Source organism: Parambassis ranga, chromosome 22, assembly GCF_900634625.1.
Source record: "Parambassis ranga chromosome 22, fParRan2.1, whole genome shotgun sequence".
Lineage (NCBI taxonomy): Eukaryota > Metazoa > Chordata > Actinopteri > Ambassidae > Parambassis > Parambassis ranga.
This window is the reverse complement of record NC_041042.1, coordinates 6,418,127-6,436,779: the sequence shown is the minus strand read 5'-3', so window position 1 is coordinate 6,436,779 and position 18,653 is coordinate 6,418,127. Positions and strand designations below refer to the sequence as shown.

General features: G+C 40.8%; 2 protein-coding genes across 3 annotated transcripts; one reads left to right on the top strand and one right to left on the bottom strand.

The window, feature by feature from the left end:
* The first annotated feature begins 792 nt into the window (after positions 1–792).
* prph2la (peripherin 2-like a) lies at positions 793–2,623 on the top strand. Its single transcript, XM_028395922.1, has 3 exons — positions 793–1,373; positions 2,023–2,269; positions 2,351–2,623. Exons 1-3 carry the CDS (start codon positions 793–795, stop codon positions 2,621–2,623), a joined length of 1,101 nt encoding a protein of 366 aa, XP_028251723.1.
* A 1,735-nt stretch (positions 2,624–4,358) lies between these two features.
* On the bottom strand, positions 4,359–18,623 carry ubr1 (ubiquitin protein ligase E3 component n-recognin 1). 2 transcript variants are annotated; one of them, XM_028395157.1, is made up of 47 exons: positions 18,534–18,623; positions 16,963–17,222; positions 16,191–16,269; positions 15,829–15,939; positions 14,724–14,851; positions 14,496–14,634; positions 14,307–14,369; positions 14,082–14,205; positions 13,833–13,940; positions 13,643–13,731; positions 13,463–13,561; positions 12,305–12,462; positions 12,128–12,227; positions 11,886–12,014; positions 11,477–11,657; positions 11,338–11,390; positions 11,120–11,230; positions 10,961–11,026; positions 10,769–10,870; positions 10,618–10,681; positions 10,408–10,532; positions 10,275–10,327; positions 10,087–10,189; positions 9,966–10,014; positions 9,735–9,889; positions 9,557–9,656; positions 9,364–9,467; positions 9,184–9,264; positions 8,895–9,076; positions 8,597–8,805; positions 8,391–8,490; positions 8,105–8,257; positions 7,919–8,019; positions 7,498–7,600; positions 7,257–7,405; positions 7,124–7,179; positions 6,945–7,041; positions 6,792–6,859; positions 6,505–6,652; positions 6,320–6,407; positions 5,959–6,095; positions 5,769–5,877; positions 5,640–5,696; positions 5,474–5,563; positions 5,229–5,399; positions 5,040–5,141; positions 4,359–4,838 (listed from the first exon to the last, which is right to left on the bottom strand). In XM_028395157.1, exons 1-47 carry the CDS (start codon positions 18,576–18,578, stop codon positions 4,697–4,699), a joined length of 5,241 nt encoding a protein of 1,746 aa, XP_028250958.1. In that variant the 5' UTR covers positions 18,579–18,623; the 3' UTR covers positions 4,359–4,696. The 2 variants fall into 2 exon arrangements, with proteins under 2 accessions (XP_028250958.1, XP_028250959.1); XM_028395158.1 differs by having other exon boundaries at positions 5,474–5,551.
* Positions 18,624–18,653: the final 30 nt, after the last annotated feature.

The window sequence follows — 18,653 nt, the reverse complement described above, 5'->3', positions numbered from 1 at the left end:
CTTTCACAATGCTGGGACAGTCAGATTTGCATAGGTGGCAGAAGGTGGGTCCAAATCCCTCGTGGGGCCCAGGGATGATTAATGATTAAAGGGGATTAGGAGGAGGGTCAGGACTCGGTTACTATAGCCTCACTCTGATGTTGCAGTGGCCGACTTCATGCTATCTTCGTCACTACGACCACTCACCTCTCTCTGGTCTGAATCTAAAGAATGTCAGCAAGAAAAGAAGCTGAAAATGAGGAGCGTGATGTCAGAGGCTCAAGGTGAATGCTGACCATACAAGGTGCGTAAAGAGGATTTATTGGATTATATTTTCTATGTGCAAGCTCTCTCATTTTAGTTTTAGAAACTATATTCATTCATTCATTCATTTAAAACATTTATTTTACAAACAAAATTCATCCTGTCTATATTTTATAATATTATATTTGTCTCATGTAGATCCTGAAGTTTCTGTTGACATCACAATAAATCTGATTACATTTCTTTTATTAATACTTTTCATTGCTGGAAATTGTGCATTGTAAGAATTTCTTTCTCTTATTCTCACTTTCATAGTCTCACAGAGCACCTACAGTACAACCATAATGCGGCGTCCACACGATATTCATCATGACTACCAGGCTAAGCTGCTTATGAGAGGACCTTCAGATAACTGTACCAGCACTCCCCCTCCTCTTGGCCCCCCACACCCCCTGGAGGATAACCTGTTCCTCTCCCCTGCACTACCTGTATCCCACCCTTAATCCCACCCTGGACTCAAAAGAGTAACTTACAGAACAGATAGAGACAATGGCCGTCTTAAGAGTTAAGTTTACCAAGACCAAGAGGGACAAGCTGGCTCAGGTGCTGTGGATCCTAAACTGGATCTCAGTGGTTACAGGGGCCATCCTGTTCAGCCTGGGCCTTTTTCTTAAGGTGGAGATCAACAAGCGAGGGGAGCTGATGGCTGAGAGGGACATCCAGTATGTGCCCAACATGCTGATAGCTGTGGGTCTCATCGCTTGTGCCATCAATTTCCTGGGTGGGAAGATCTGCTATGACTGTGTGGACACCACCAAGTTCTTGCGCTGGAAGCTGATCATGCTGCCCTACATTATCTGCACCTTCTTCTTCACCTTCTGTGTGCTGGTGGGGGCTCTGATGTGTTACAGCATGCGTGGGGAGCTGGAGGAGTCTCTTAATGTAGGGCTGTCAGAGGCTATGCGCTTCTATAAGGACACAGACACACCGGGACGTTGCTTCCTGAAGCGCACTGTGGATGTGCTGCAGATACAGTTCCAGTGCTGTGGAAACAATGGCTACAAAGACTGGTTTCAAATTCAGTGGATAAGCAACCGCTACCTGGATATGTCCCAGAAAGAGGTGGTGGAGTAAGTACAAACTGCAGAATGACACACACAGGTCAACAGGTTCACTTTAAAGATTGGACTGTGTGACATTCACAGCCACAGTGAAAACATTGATAGTAAATAAACACCCCCCTCTGTCAGTGGAAAAGTTCATCTTAATGACAAAACAATTTGTGCTAAATAAATTGACAGAAGGCTCAGACATATGTTTAGATAAAGAGCCCATCCCTATTCTCATTAAAGGACGGATGTGTGAGGTTTAGAGGTGTCTTTCACAGTAATTATGATTTCATGGTTGTATAAGAACATGTAAAATGCTTCCATTTTAAACTGAGCCCTTCACATAGAACACATCTGTTTCCATAGTGACCGTCATGGTGCACCACCATATTTCTACAGGAGCTCTGAATGAAAACACCTAGATTGCTCCATAGGTATTCTGCCTTTTGTCTTGTCTTTTAAATGATCAGACCATAACCGTAGGCATTATGGTCAGGAGGAGGCAGAGAGGACTCTTTGTGGTATTTTTCTCCTGACAGTGAAAGGAGCAAAGAGGGGCATGACTGGCAGCAGACAATGGGTTTAGTTGTTTTCATTTAAAATATAATCCACACTGACCACTATGTCTATGCACCAAATCCATCAAGAACTTCTTTTTACTGCTTCTCAGCCGGTTAAGGAGTAACGTGCAGGGGAAGTACCTGATGGACGGAGTCCCCTTCAGCTGCTGCAACATCAACTCCCCCCGGCCCTGCATCCAGCAGCAGATCACTAACAACTCTGCTCACTTCAACTATGAGCACCAGACAGAGGAGCTCAACTTATGGATGAAAGGGTGTCGCCAGGCGCTGCTGGAGTACTACACCCATATTATGCAGTCCATCGGCCTCACGGTCCTCATCACCTGGCTGTTTGAGGTGAGAATTAGTAACTACAAAGCATCCAAGATAAAATGTGGTTAATGTGTGACACTCACTAATATGTCTCTCTTGTCTCAGTTATCAGTGCTGACAGGTGTTCGTTACCTCCAGACCTCCCTGGAAAATGTGCTGCGACAGGGAGACCCTAACTCTGAATCAGATGGCTGGCTGCTGGAGAACAGCTTCATGGAAACTGCCCGCACCAACCTGAATATCATCAAAAGCCTCGGGAAGAACAACCACATTGACACAGCTAACAATGGAGACCCCAACATTAACATCCCCTCCACCTCCAAAGCGCACTATGGGCCAGACAACGTTCCTCCAAAGCAAATAACAGAAATGAGTTGAATGAGCATCCCTGAAGCATAAATGCAGACTTTGAACAGAGCTGTTCATATCCTGGAAGGACTGAGTAACACTTATACCAACATTTTTATGAGTGTGAAAATGAAACACATTGTGGGTGGTACACCATGGATGATATTGTTTGTGCAGTTATTGCCTTGTTTACATCCAAATCTCTCTTATCAAAACATTTTTGTTTTGTTATAACAGCATCACATATATAACACACCTGTACAGATCCTTACTGTAATCTTTTTTGTATATACAAAGGACACGTTGTTTCTTGTCTATAGCCAAACCAGACGCAACACCAGCAACAACAAAATAACTTGAAATGTATCACTGTTCGAGACACATTAGAGAAGAAACACATAGCCTGTTAGAAAATCCTGTCATGACAGTTTAGAAATAATACAAATCTATACTTCACACACAAGGGTATTAAACAGTCATAGAGTTTTGGATAATCTCTGTATATTTTTTCCTGACATGCCTGACTGCATTAGCAAACATAAATAGTATTTCAGTATTTCATGCTTTCACATAAGCTGGAACCTAAAAGAAATCCTAGTGTAAGTGACAACAGATTTAAAGGAACATTACAACTATCACTCACAGAGTGTCATGTGCCTCAGCAATGCCACCATGGTTCAACTGTCTAATAAAAACTGGGATCAAAAACTTGACAATACATTTTGTGCACTCTTTGTCTTGTTGAGTTCTGAACTTTATAAATCAAGCTCTTTACTTTATAATCATACAAGATTAAAATAAAATGACAATTATTCAAAAATTATTAATTTAATCAATTGTCCAGCTATTCTAAAAACATGCATTACTAAGTTAACTTGTTGCAGTGCTGTAACAATAATTTCAAAGTAATTAAAACAATACTAATAATAGAGAAAGGATTGTTTCTTTATTCTGCAGGTGAGCAATGCCTTCTTGTTACAGTTGTTCATTCGACCATCACTGATAAGGATTCAGGGCACTAGAACAAATCAGGTGTGTAGACGGGCTTGTGACTTTATTGTCACAGCCCAGTATGCAGTCATGTATTCAAACAACACAAAAAAGAATAAAGTATAATGTATGCTTATATATTCATTGAAGTGCTGAGAAACAACATATGCCAGCTTTGTTTCAATAAAATGTACAATTATTTCTTATGTGTTACTTTTAACTTTTTGTTTAAATTCTGTTTAAGAGAATGAAGTACACAGTAAAATTTGATCCCTCCAATAGAATGACTACGAGCATACAGTGAAGATATGATCATGGTCATTTTGGCTTAAATATTTTTATAGAATTCAGTTGTTTAAAAAAACATAAATATGGCTGAATTAAAGAAAAATGATAGTTAAAATGAAAGCATGTATATCAGGAAATCATGGAGGCACTGTGTACTTGAATACTGAGTGTTTTAATGTGATTTTAAAAATAATGTATATTCCAAGTACATTTTATCCTTTATGTGTGTGTGTTTATAGTTTATATGTGAAGGTGACAACAGGTTATCTTCTACTTATTTAAAGGGCAAAGCAAATGTATGTGTATATATACATATATATAGGATCTTTGACCATGCCTAAACATTTCCACAGGAGTACCCTAAAAAACACGACCTATTATATAACTTATAACAAATAAGAATTTCTAACACAAAACAAGGATGCAGAAAATTCACAGCATTACTGAGAGAAACCAAAATACATATACTGATAACAGAAGCATGTTGTTTCTGATGTTTGCCTTTATTTGAATGAGCCTCTGTGCAAGAAGCATTAATCAAGGAGAAACTCATTCTCACAGCAGACAATCAAATTGAAACAAGGCGACTTGGGTTTAATTATGATCCATTTTAGTTTCCGTCTTCTTCCTCCTTCACTGTCCCATCTCTCTGGGTTCCAGCAGGGGGTTCAAACGGGAGGGACCCGGGCCTCCTTTGATTGTAAAGAAGGGTTTCATTGCTTGCGTATATAATGTGTGTGTATTTGCCCGCCTTCTGAGCACAGGATCTGGCCGTGCTCTATAGCTGTGCTCTTTAACTGTAAGCCACTACAGCTGCAGCAATCATCACAACATCTGCCACTCAAAGGCAAACATAACATTGACCACCTCTAGGCTGCGGGCAATTTCTTCCAGGATACAATGCTGTTGCCACAGTTGGTTTAGCTTCCTGTAGCGCTCTGGGCAAAGGTGCAGTGGATTGCCCCTTCTAGAAATGAAAACACAGACATCATTTGTCCAACAACCATACATACACACATCAACTCTTTAGTTCCTTACAAACGAAAAACATAGTTAAATTGTTTTCTATAGCTGACCATTGTTATATAGACTTGTGTTTATGCCCTACAAATGTGTCCTGAGTCACGAACACTGCACCACTGCTTCATCACAGACAACAGATTCTTACCCAAGATGAGGATCAGTCTCCCCATAATCATCCAAGTAAGGAGCTGGGTAGGTGCTTCCTCGAGTCCTACTGGCCATCAGGACAATTTCGCACTCTCTTATCCTGTGAAAAAGAAAGTTATAAATAAGAAACAAAAAAATCCAAACAGTTAATGAAGAGCAAAACATAGCACTTAAAAGAGTGACAGACCTGAGGAACATGCCAATTCCAGCACCACAGGTAGCAGCGTGGGCAGTGCAGGCTCCCACATCTTCCCCATCCAGCTGGCTGAGGCAGCAGGAGCTCTGAGAGCAAAGCATGGCCCCACAAAACAGGCAAAGTGTCGGATGCTTTCTCTCATCATCTGTAGATTTTGGACACCTGAAGACAAAGTGCAGGTAAGTCAGAGAGATCAACAACTGGAGGGAGGCAAAGGAATTAAATCCTGCACTTACTGAAAATGGCTGGCTTGATTGAGCAGAGCACTGTAATCCTCAGGAAGATCTATCAGACGATTTCTTCTCCTGGGGTATCTGAAATAATGACTAATTATCAAGAAATGATTACAAATCAAATCTGACATTGAAATAATAAATAAATTATTAAATAATAAAAGTTCACCTGAGTGTGGTGATTTTGCCCTTCAGAGCTTTGGTTATCACTGAGCTCTCGCACCACCTAAAGAAGAGCAAACATTTACAGTCACACTGCTTAGTTAATACTAAGAGATGCATCAATGTTTTCACCTACCTCTGAAGCAGAGGAGCAACAGTGTCTCTGTGCTCCTGGAAGAGGTCAAACACATTGAAGGGCAGTGCCAAGTAACTGCATAGTGCCTCCATCTGTCCTGGAGAATTAACTGCAAGAGATAGAAAGCTTAAATGCACAAATCATATTTATACTATATGTTCGAGCGATGTAATGCAACAGTTTGGCTCACCAGAAGTGGTAAAAAGCTCCTCTGGAGGGTGTACTCCTGTAAGGCAACTGAAAAAGAGAGCAGCACAACGCAGGAACGGTTCAATGCCTGTCTTCACTCTTTCTGCCACAGAGCTGCCCGACACATCTGGAGTCAGCCTGAAAAACAAATCACACAACAAAATCCTTTATAATGCTGAACCAGGGACTTAACTGATTTGCATATCATGCTATCATACCATACACACAAGTTAAATTTTATAGAGAATATTTTGTGTTTTTGTGAGGCTTGGTAGAAAACCTGTATAATGTTGAAAAGAAGTGTATAGGACCCTGTACAGGATGGGTTAAGACAATAAATGGATAGATGGGTGGATTTGTACCTTCCAGTTTGCTGTGAAACTGTAGCGTACAACTCTGCTGCTGCTCTTGCTTCTTCTGTCTCCTCTCCGCCCTCCACTGCAGGAAAATCTGCACAGAAATGAAATCATTGCTACTCATTCTAGCTTTGTGTCAGGGTACTTATAATATTTCTAGATTATATAGTGGAGGTTATGGCTGTTTGTACCTGTAGAGGATACGATGACCTGCAGCATGTGTGCCATGGTGACCAGGTGCAACATGTGGAGGTGGTTGTAGGCAGAGCTGACAGCAGATGGCTGTAAGTCTACAGCCTCCTCCTGATACAGTGATGGTACAGACAACACCAAGCCCACCTGACAAAACATTTTTACACCCAAACCGTCAGCAATAATAAAATATTATTGATAGAAGACAAATTCAAAGATTATGTTTTAATTATATTGATTTAAGTTGGGGTATATGAGGGGTATCTTCCCTTTAGAGAAGACCTACCAAAAGATGGAAGAAATCCACCTCCAGAACAGAAGGTGTGTTCTTTCTGCTCATGATGGGTAATAAGACTGTGGAGAGAGATCACAGGTTAGCCTACATTAAGTCCTACCAGCATATAAATCAATGCTGAGGATGCTTAGATGGACCACATACCTCCCAACATGTCTGTGAAGTGCCTTTGGATGACTGCCTGAGCACTCTTCAGTCTCTGTGATGCTGAAAACTGAACGATGGCCTTCAGACCTGCAAGCTAAAGAGGACACACATTTCTGGTAGATAACATAGAACAAACTGTATAAATGGCATTAATTGATTTGTATGTGGTAACCAACCTGTCGATTTTGTAAGGACCCAAATAGTGGCTTGTCCTCTTCCTGTAGAATGTTTTCTGTAAAGATATGCAATCGTACTTTTAGTATCACATACAGAAATATAAAAAGTTAGAGAGTTAAAGTCCTACTCTACCTATGGCCTGGATAGTGAAGGCACATGTGTTCCAGGCCATAATGGGCACGTGGGGACACATCTCATTGGGTGCTGTCTTCAGTCCCACCCTGTGGACTGTGGTGGCACATACCACCAGCATCTCTGTGATGCTGTCTGAGAACTTTCTCCTGAAAACAGCCCAGAGTAGAGAACTCAGATTAATGTGCTACAGTATAGAAACAGAACATATCTGAATAACACTGATGGAGTGGACACTCACGGTTCCTGCACTCCATAGCTCAGAATAGATCTGAAGTCTGGTTGGCCTTCTCCACACAGCCCCATGTTACCACTATCACCACTCGTGCCTTCTGCATTGCAATCTATAAAAACAATTTTAAGATCATCACAAAACATGTGCATACAAAGACTAACATGTGAAAGCTGTTTGTAAAAAAAAAAACAGAACATTAGAAACAAATTCTGCAGTTACACTACAATATGCAACCTTTTATGAAGCTCTGCAGAACTGAGTTCACCACAGTTTTTTAAACCAAACTGGTTCTGGGATATAAGTCTGCCACAATACATAACACTCAACATGACCGTTTTGAGCAGTTACCAAGTTGTGGTAAAAACTCCAATCTAACATAAATCATCTAAAGAGGTACAATCATTTTACACTATGTGTGTCTTCTTACCATTATCCTGAGTGACTGACTTGAGTCCCTTAATCCTGGCAGAGATGATCTGGATCCAGCGAGGCAGTGTCAAATGCTGTCCAATGATCTCTGCATTTTCACTGCAAGCAGGAAGCAAACATACTGATGACTTATTAACATTCAACCAAGTGAGCTTTGCAGACATGGATGTGAAACTAAGCTTACTAGTTAAATGTTAGTGGTTCCAACGGGATCAGAGGGACCACCGTATTGCACAGAGATTTGCACAGGGGACACAAGTACTCTCCATTCTCCAGATCGATGATAAGCTCAGCATGGTGCCGGTTCCTGGTTGTATCTTGGACAGCCTCAAAATATCTGAAAGAGTAAAAAGAGTAAATGAAGCCTGAATATCAGTAGTTTAGTAGACTACATATACATACAGTGTATATAAGATAGAACAACATAGAATTAGGCAAAAATGTGCGATTTTATTCTTTCAGTGACTTACTTCTGCCAACATGTGGCATGCATGACATGTCCGCAGCTGCCAGTGTGGGTCCCTACGGTCAGTTCAGGAGGCATGAAGAGTGGATATGATGTCCCTGGTTCTTTCATTGACAAATACAATAAATGTAAGCGTCAGATGTTGCCTTAAAACTCACAAAAAAATAAACAACATTAAAAGCCAGAAACTAAACATAAGATCAGACTCACTGTCTGCTTTATCGGTCAGCATTTTTCCTCTGCACTGGGTCAGCACCGTGGACCTTTGCACACAAGCAGTCAGGACCATGGCTGGAGCTTGAGCCACCACTTCCTGTTCCTCCTGACAGAGGATGCAGGTCAACACCTCCCTCTCAGCTGGGGTGGAGCCTCGGTGAGGCCCAATGGCTATAGGCAGCTCCCTCTGCTCCATGGCACAGCTGAAGACATAAACATAACCCAAAGTAGGATTAACAAAAAATCATCACGTGTGTAGCACATTTTCCACTCTGAGAATGGATCTGCTCACCTCTCAGTAGATGTAACAGGCTCTCCTTGGTTTCCGCTCTCAGGCACATTATCATACAGCATCTTGTTTGACTCAATAAAATTCTTCTGCATTGCTGACATCTGGGCCATGATCTTCTGTCGGTGGAGTTTAGCTGCCTCCGCCTTCCTTTTCCGCTCCGCCTTTTCTTTGTCCTGAGCACTCTAGATCAACCAAAGAGTACTAGTACTAGTGTACTTTGTTCCAACTCTGGAGTATACTGTATACTGCATACATATGATACTGTTCTGAAAGAAGATACATTATTTACCTCCTCTGGCTTGCTTGTTTCCATGTTCATGGACATCGGTGGGCTGGACTTCTCTCTAAGGCACTTGACAATCTCAAACATCTAAAAAAAAATGTGATATAAACAGTAAATAATCACATCTGTTCCAAAAGATGATTATAATTGATGAGTTCTAAAGTTATCTAATCAAAAAATGACAACCTGTAGAACCCATTTGACCATGTCTTTTTGAGCTTCCAGGGAAGGCAAGGCTATGATCTTGGACAACAAGAGGAACACGGATGTTCCATGCTCTGAACCGATTACTGAAAGAGCAAAACAGAAACTTATGTTACAACAGACACGCTTCATAACACCTATGATAAAAAAGAAGACAGAATTATTTCTCACTCACTGCGGGCTTTTAGGCTGAAATCAAACGCCACTTCCTCCAGAGTGCTGTCCTCAAGCTGTGTTTTCTCTTCAAGTAATGCCTGACCGATCAGGTGCAGGGCCTAATTTGAATGAATAAACAAGTAGTATTTCAGAGGAGAAAGGATTTTGTAAGGAAAAAAGACAAATGCGATGTATACCCTCTGAATCATGGCTTCAGTCCAAAGAGTGGGTTGGTCCTCTGCAGCTTTCTGCAGGACATGTCTCAGGATGTGGATGATAATGTCGCAGCAGAAGAGACGGACAATACTTGAGAAAGCTGGACAAAAGGCCGGTGGCACTGGAGGACGCAGTGCTGAGCACAAACATCATGGGCACTATTAGTAGAAATTCATTCAGATTCATTAGCAACTAGCATTAAAAAATGGTACCTTTATCGCTGCCCTCCTGTGTTCTCCTCTTCTTCTGAGACTCTTCTGCCTGTAACAAAGTAAGAATGAGCAAACAGCAGACCACACAACATTCGAACGGAACCTGAAGACAATGTGTTACCTTGCTATGTTGGGATCTTGAGTAATGGTAGAAGAAAGGATTAAATTCTATTAGGCGCTCTTTTTTTACTTCATATAAGCCATGTCCAGACACTCCTGGTTTTCTATAAAGAGTAACAGAACATACAGATCAAAGCTTGGGAAAATTGTTGAGGCAAATACAAAGGCTTTTTTTCACTCTTTACGTACTTGAATGTGGCAACTTTGGTAATGACAGCCTCCAGGCCCGTTTCATGGCTTTCCTACAAGGAAAATGTTTTTACATTTATAGTTCTTTGCAACTGAACACTGCAATATATATTTAATTTACAAAACTTCTTACATTCTCTGGCAGCCCTTTCACCAGGCTACTATGAGCCATTGGTTCAATGCACAGCAGGTGGACAACCTCCCTCATTGTCACTTCCTCTTTGGTCACCTGACTGATCCCAGGGATGTACCGCTCCCCTGAACACACACAAACATGAGTCAGACACTAAAATAACATTAATACTGTCTAAAGTTCTAAAGGTGACAGAATGTGACACCTTACCAACAATGACAATCAGTAGATACAGCATCTCCTCTGTGACACGGTTCCACTGAATCAACTCATCCTGTAAATTTAATTGCATTCAAATGAATATTTACAACAACTGGGAGCAAAACATGTCTTTAAAGAAAGGTTACTCAGGTGTTCTTACCTGGTCTTTGCTCGGGGTGCTTCCATTAAAATAGTCAAAGAGCTCAAATCTCAAAAGGATCAGCATGAGGAAGTGGTTGGGGTCCATTTTGGAAGCAGCTATCTGTAAACAACATGCAGGAGGTCATATGTTATCACCACACTACAGGAAAGCTGTAAGAGGTTACAGAAATTCTCATGTCTGACTACCAACCTGAAGCATGACAATGTCCTTATCAAACATCTCGTCCCTGCATTTAACATCCTGATAGTAGTAGACCTGTTTACATCAGACACCAGTAAGTTTAGTAGGATTTAAAGGAGAGGAGAAATAATACAGAAGGAAAGCAATGCCTGTAATAATGCAGTATACCTGGCTGACCAATGAAAGCCCGTTTCTCCGCCACATTTCACCTGAGACCTGTGCAGCCAACACCACGCAGCGCAGAGGATGCTCTGCCAGAAGAGTATAGTCATAACTCTCCTGCAACAGACAGAAACAATCCTTAAGTCTCTAATCCCAGCAATCTATCTGTCTGCTGTAGCTCACATAGCATTTGTTTCAGCAATAAATAAAGACATGTTACTTACAGGATTATCTAGACGTTCAATGGCCCCTGTTCTGCACAGATGTACATACAGGCCTATAGATGACAATGTACACAATAGTAAATTCAGAGCATACAAAATCTATGAATAATTAGCCAGTTTAAAATATTAGTGCTCCTACCAGCCAACAGCCTGGAGATGGGCAGATGTATGCTGACAGGCTCCTGAGAGACTTTATATGGATGAATGTGGAGGATGTGCTTGCACATATAGTAGTCAGTGGCCTCCCTACGGAAGGGTTGGTTATTGCACTGAAACAGAGCTCTGTGGCACTCCTTAAATGCAAGCAGCATGATCTCCTCCTGAGGGGGCAGACATAAGCAATAACTTCAATAACTTCTTCTTGTCTTTACCTCTCTACACCACTCTTGTACAGAGGTTCCATCTGTTGCTTAATTATTAGTATGAGTATGGGACAAAGGTGTGTGTTGTTCTGGCTATGAGGGGGGAAATGGGTCCGGCAACTAGAATGGCAGCAGATTGTTTCAGAGCCAGAACAATATCTTGTGATAGCAAATCGCATAACTCACATCAGAACAACACCAGTCCTGAAACATAGCCAGAATATGGCGAAGTTGGATCTGGAGGGTAAATCCAGCTTCCCATTCTGGCTCCACTGCAATGTGTTGACCAAGCTGCCGCTTGACCTCCTCCATTCCCTTATAAGGAAAGTGAAAGAGGGACATGATTCTTTAAATATCCATATCTGGTTACAATTACCTGGTAAAACACAGTTACACATGATACCAAAAACAAATAGGCTCATTTGTACCTGCATGCATTTGAGAAGCCCAAGAAAGTCTCTGAACCCCTTTAGGAACTGTCTTCGCAGCTCTTCAGTCCATACTGAGGGTTTACTGATCAGAATATACCTGAGAGACACCGACGAGTTGCATCTTAGAAATGTACTAAGAATTTGTATATTAAATCTGTTAAAATTTTTACTCACCTGAGATCGTGGAAGATGACCTGGATGCGTGAGAACTTGTCTGAGTTGTAGCCCAGGAAGAAAAAGCGATTGTTATTATCCAGATGTTCATGCAGCAACTCCATAACAGTATCGACTATCACTTTAATGACTTGGGCCTCTTCAATCAGCTGCCGGGCCTATGGGAAGAACAGAAAGGTAAGGACAGGAACTGATAATAAGTAAAGACAAGGACACATTCCATATTCAAGAAAAAGTAGGTTTATCAGAATCGGAATCAGAAATTCTTTATTGATCCCAGGGGGAAATTGCTTTCATTCCAGGTGCTCCATGTATACTCAAAAAAACAGGTTAGAAATATAAAATAAGGTAAAGTAGTAAGAGTAAAATACAAATGAAACCTAATAAATTCTAAACATTAATAAACATTCGCAAGTACAATCGCACTAGTAAAATCCAGGCAAGATCTTTGAAGTGTTGCTCAGATACTTATCAAAGTTTCAGACAAACTGTTTTAACATTTCTGTATACATCATTCACGATTCACAGTGTAGGATGGAAGCAGTATGGAAACTCCTAGACTAATGACATCAACAAAAGCTAATTGAAGTGAGGAATTAGCAAGCCTCTCTAATCAATGAAACAAGATTAGGGGTGTGTGTGTGTCAGCTACTTTGACTTGGGAAAAAAACATTCTGAATTTTCCCTTACCACAAATATTTGTGTAAAACATCTCAGAAGATTCATGATAAGAAATGGCTGAAAGCTGAAAAGGGTTCAAAGCACTCTAGAAGAGTTTAGATATTAATCCACTGAACAGTACAACAAAATGTCTATAAATAGTCCTGAGTCCTGTGTCTACACTTCCGAACTCCCAGTTAAGAAGACTCCAAAGTCATGATACAGATTGCCCAGTCAGGCGAAAGACAACCCTTAAGAAACAGCTGCAGGCTAAAGGAATCAATGAAACTATTTGATATCATTGTTCATGAGAGTGCCATTGCCGAACATTAAGCAAGGGTAAACACAGTGAGCTCTTGAAGTGGCTCAGTCGACGGTGGTATAAGAGTCATTCACACCAGACATTTTAAGAAAACTGGTGTACTAATGGTTTACTTAGTTTTTCCCAGCCAGTGCAGACACATTGGTGAATATGTTACTCCAGGAATCAACACTTACTAGAGTGGGAACAGTGAAGATCTGAACAGACAGAGCAGTGATGGATATACTCCTCTCATGGTCATCATTAATGAAGTCTTTCTGCAGCTGCTTGTAGTGCTGGAAAGACAAGGGTGGTCATCTACAGTGATTATGTGAACATTTTGCCACTAAATATTGAACTTTTGTATATTTGCTCACCTGTGTAAACTCAATTGCAAAAAGCCTCTTGAATTCGGTCTCCATTAGCATGCTACAGAAAATCAGCTCATGTACTATCTTGCGAGCTCCTTGAAGAAATAAAGAAAAAATGTTGCCTTCACGTTAGTGTCCTGTGAAAACAGACTGTGGTTATGTTACCATAAATAAAAATTAGTTCAGGGCTGCTTACCTTTATACATCCTGGCATCATGCAGCATGAGTCTGCTGATGAGGCAAGGCTTGTCTCTGTTTGCATTTGGTTCAAGTGCTACCTGGCAGAAAGCCTGCCTGAAGCCCACTGCACATAGACACATAGGTTCTCAGTCACGCAACAGTGTGCAAACAACAATGTGCAAAAGTTTTGCCTAATAGGATATCTGTCAAAGTTGCACACATATTGAATAAAGCTTGTATGATGCAATCATAATAAAGGCTGCACCTGAGTAACCAATAATCTTCTGAAACCAGGAGCCGAGACGCAGTGCAAACGTCTGATGAGCCATTACTGCTGCATGAAGGATCTCTACTCTTAGAGGCTGCAGGGAGATGTGCTCGGAGTTGAACTGTAATACAGCAAATTAGATTGAAAACTGGACAATAGTGATTCATTCTAAACTTTGAAATCAACACCTGAACAGGTACAGGGTTGGTAGAAAGGATTTACCCTGATGAGATCCTTTGCTTGCTGGCAGGAACGAAGGGTTCCCCTCTTTACTGCCCGCCGACCCTGTGCAACAATAATGACGAAAAACGTAAAGTATAATGTACTGATAATGTGCTGTTGATGTTTTACAGTCATTTAAAATCATGAAATATTGAACCTGAAGATAAAATAGATAAAACTAAAATATACCTCCTTGTCGATAAGTGCTGTGTGTGTCTGTGCTTCAGCCTGATTGCAGTTAACAGAACGCTGCAGGGTGTAGATCACATGATCATACGAGTGGTGCTCATCATTGTACAACACACAGTAGTATGCATTGTCTTTCATCCTGCATGGATCAAAAGAAGACAGTAGCTAAAGTTAACATTAAGAGTGTTTGGATATGGATTTTATTTGCATGTATCTGACAGGCCATACCGGGGCTGGAGTTCAGCCGATAGCTCGAAGTTCTCCTCCCACACCAAAAAATCTGTGACGTACTCCAGAAGCACCCGGAACAGCTTCTCAGCACGTTCGTATAGCTCAGGCTCCAGCACACACTCATCCTGCACAAAGTGAAAGAATAACACAGGAGGCTTATCCAAAACACACTCATCCATTCTGCACAGACACTCAAGTCATTAAATAAAAATACATTACAAGTCAATATTCTATCCAAGGTAACAAAATAATGCAACATCACTAGTAACTATAATTAAACTGACAAAATGTAAGGATAGGAAGCTGATCTGTATATTCTTGCTAATAAAACCAAAACAGGAAGTTAGCCTGGTAACAATAATATCAAATCCCCTGAGAGCAAACATTCCACACAACAGCCCAGTATTTCATACAAATGTCTGGCATTTAACACAAACTAAACAAAACATACATGACTCTGTCTATTTACACTAATCTTGATGTCACACCACTGTGTGAGAACCAGTACTAGAATCTAAAAGCCTAAACAACAAGAGATCCCAAACAGCACGGTGGGTTTTCATGTTGAAAAGCGGACAATGTGTTGAGGTCATGTGATGCATGTATCAGTTCAGATCTGGTGTAAAAAACACAAAGCTGCCTGCCAGGCTGGTCCAGAAATGGCTCTGTTGAAACAAGCACCTGCTGTTTATGGAAAAAGGCACAGAGCTGTCAAGCTATACGGACACTCAAAGCCCTAGAGTGTGATTGTATCACAGGAAAGTCCAAACACTGAACAGCAACACATCCTGACAAACAGCTGCCGAAGGTCACTTCAACATCATTTAGCTGTAGTACTAATTACCTCTATATACACCTCAGCATGAGTTAAGATACTGTAGAAGGATCCTCTCAAACACAACAGTCAACCATGCCTCTAGTTGATTTTCTTAGTTAAGGAAGGTCAACAGTGCTTTTCTTCCCATTTCCGCAGCCAAAGTCATAGCCAAGAGAGCTGCATTCAGGGCTAAGATGGGAAAATAAGCATTCTGGGGTCCACTGACACAGAATGGGACAAGTACAACCCTCCTACGTCCCTTTTCCACTCTGTTATGTAACTCACCGTTACCATGGCAGTGGCTGCCCCTGGGTCATGTTTGGAGCAACAGGGGCCAATTTTCCAGGCTTCTACATCTCCACAATCACAGAACCCCCCACCAGATGACGCATGCATCTGGAAGAAAATGCACAAACTGTATGTCAGAGAGGGCGCGTAAAGGATACACACAACAGTAATTAAGTCAGACGTCTCCTTCAGCTGTGGGAAAGCAGCACTGGGTCATAAACATGAAAGGCTGAATATAAATACTCTTTGATAATAATGCAATTATTAATAGCACATTATACACACAAGTGAATCAGTGGGTTGAATGATTGTTATTTTCATAGAAGGAGAGTACTGTTTTTCTGTATGTTTACACCAACCTTATAACGATGGCTTTTGTGCACGCTTTCCTGGAAGCAGTCCATGCACAGGACACAAGTGGGATCTATTGCACAATCCCTGCAAAAGGGGATTGCAAGTGTCAACAAACAAACAAACATGTCAGGCTGAAGACCCCCCCCCCATATATATCTGTCCTATTAGAAAATTACAAATACCTTTTTTAATGTCTCTATAAACTAATTTGAATAAAAAGTTTTACTTTAAAAGAATAAACAGCCTTTGCTGTATTCTTCAGGTATATACAAAACAACAGTTTAAGCAAAGGCAGTGAGAAAAACAGCAAAAACCTATAGATTAACAGAGGTATGTATATGATTGTATGGTAATGGGTCTTCATGTCATTCAGGTACACTCACAGACTGCATCATCGTGAAACGTGAGAGGGTTTACACATTAACTATTCATTTTCAACACTTAGCCTAAATACTGTGGTGTTGTAGAGTAATTGGATCACTGTAGAACTAAAACCTATTGAGGCCACTCTAAGCAGATGATGATGTTAAATTCTGTGGCTCTAAACCTCGTCCAGTAACCCCAGACTGCACTGGGTCTGGCTTAAAAAAAAACGTAATTTCTAAACAGTTAAGTAAAATTAATTATTCTTAAAAATACATATATGTTCCTATAGATTCATCAACTACAAATAAAATATCTATTCATTTAATAATTTATAAAATAACCACATTCTCTATACATAATTATGTAATGGATGTTTTGTAACAAAAGAGTCAAGTCAGAGTCAAGTCAGACCTGCAGGAGTAGACCGTCTCTCCCTCTTTAAATACACGCCCACAGAGCTGGGAGGAGTTGCTGCCCTGCTTGAGCTTCTCCAGACCCGGCTCAGGATCCTCTCCAAACAGGAAACACTCTAGAGGGTGCAGCAGATGGCTCTGCATCAACTCCTCTTCTTTCTGAGGGTTGGACTCTTTCTTCAGGCAGAAGATCTGTGGCACCTGCTCCTTTAGGTAGCGGAGCAGCTCCACTCTGCTGTCTGCTGCCTCCAGCCATTCCTAGTGGACAACAGAGAGGAGCATGAACTGTTTGACTTGTCCTGTCTTCGACAATGGACACAAAACTGGAGTAGTACCACTATTCTCACAATGTGCTTCCTATTTTTATAAATGCCCTGTTTATACAAGTGTGTTTAAACTTGAAACATTAAACATGAAACAATAAACATGTTATACTTTTTGACAGAGGCAGAAATGTTTTTGTAGTGACTGCTGATGCTACCATGAAGTTAAGCTTCCAAGTTGTTTTGTCTACAGAAATGTGCACGGCAACCCCGAAATAAAAAGCAACTAATTAGAACCAGATCATTCGGTTAATAGTCATTTTAATCAGTCAAACAAACACTGACAGGAATTGATCATATTCCTATCAGTTGATATACCGAGTATCTTTCCTAACTTGTCCTTTGCCGTCTGTATCTGCTGAATTGCAAAAACGCAATTTCCCCATTGTGGGACTAATAAAGGTATTCTTAATCTAAATCTTACTGCAAAACAAGCAGGTGTCATTAAAAAAGATTCCAACAAGGACTGAAAAAAAGATCCTCAATAATCAGGAATCCATTTTTGCCCAGAGAACTGTATTGCCAGAAATATGAAGTTAGACAATGTACACATGTACACGTTTGGGGGTTGTGTCTACATTTAGATTTATACAGTGATATATAATGAAATAATAATTACGTTAAATGTCTATTTAACCACATTAATATTGCAGCACCTTATAATATAATACACAGTGCATGCAATGGACGTTTAACAATTTTATAACACTGCTGCTTCATATATCAAATCGATCTCTTGCAAATGTCAATCTCAATGAGCTACACCGGGAGCCAGGTTTCACTTTCATGTTGTAAACAAAAGACACAAACGTTTACAAAAACACACACAGACAAAAGTAATAAGTGGATGCTAAAAATTTGAAAACTCAAGACAACTCAGGTTGAAGCGCTTTGGCTTAAAGGCGACCACCAAAATATGACAGGATAGAGCTCACTACGGAAAACATTTGTCATGTTGTCACCGTGAAAAACAAGTTCTGACTCGAAAGTAGTCAAAACACTGCCAATGTTAGTGAACAATAAATATTTGTAGCCACTGTAGAGACATTTCATTTTCATTTTCATTTGACGCTAGTTATGTAGCTAGCACATAGCCAGCTATTGCAGCTAGCTTGCTCTGTATGATGTCCCTTCACTGCGTGGTCAACTTGTATTGTTTAGAAGACTTGAGAGAGAAAGCGCTTCACTGTTTTGTCCCTGAGGCTGAACGATCGCTGTCAGATATAGTCGCAGCGAAAAATCATACCTTGCTGAGCTCTAGTCCGTCTGGGGATTTCTCACTCTCCGCCATATTCCATTTGCCGTAAAGGAGGTGTCGCTAGGAGACTGATTTTCCCTGTGAAAAAGAAACTCTCGGCCATCAGAG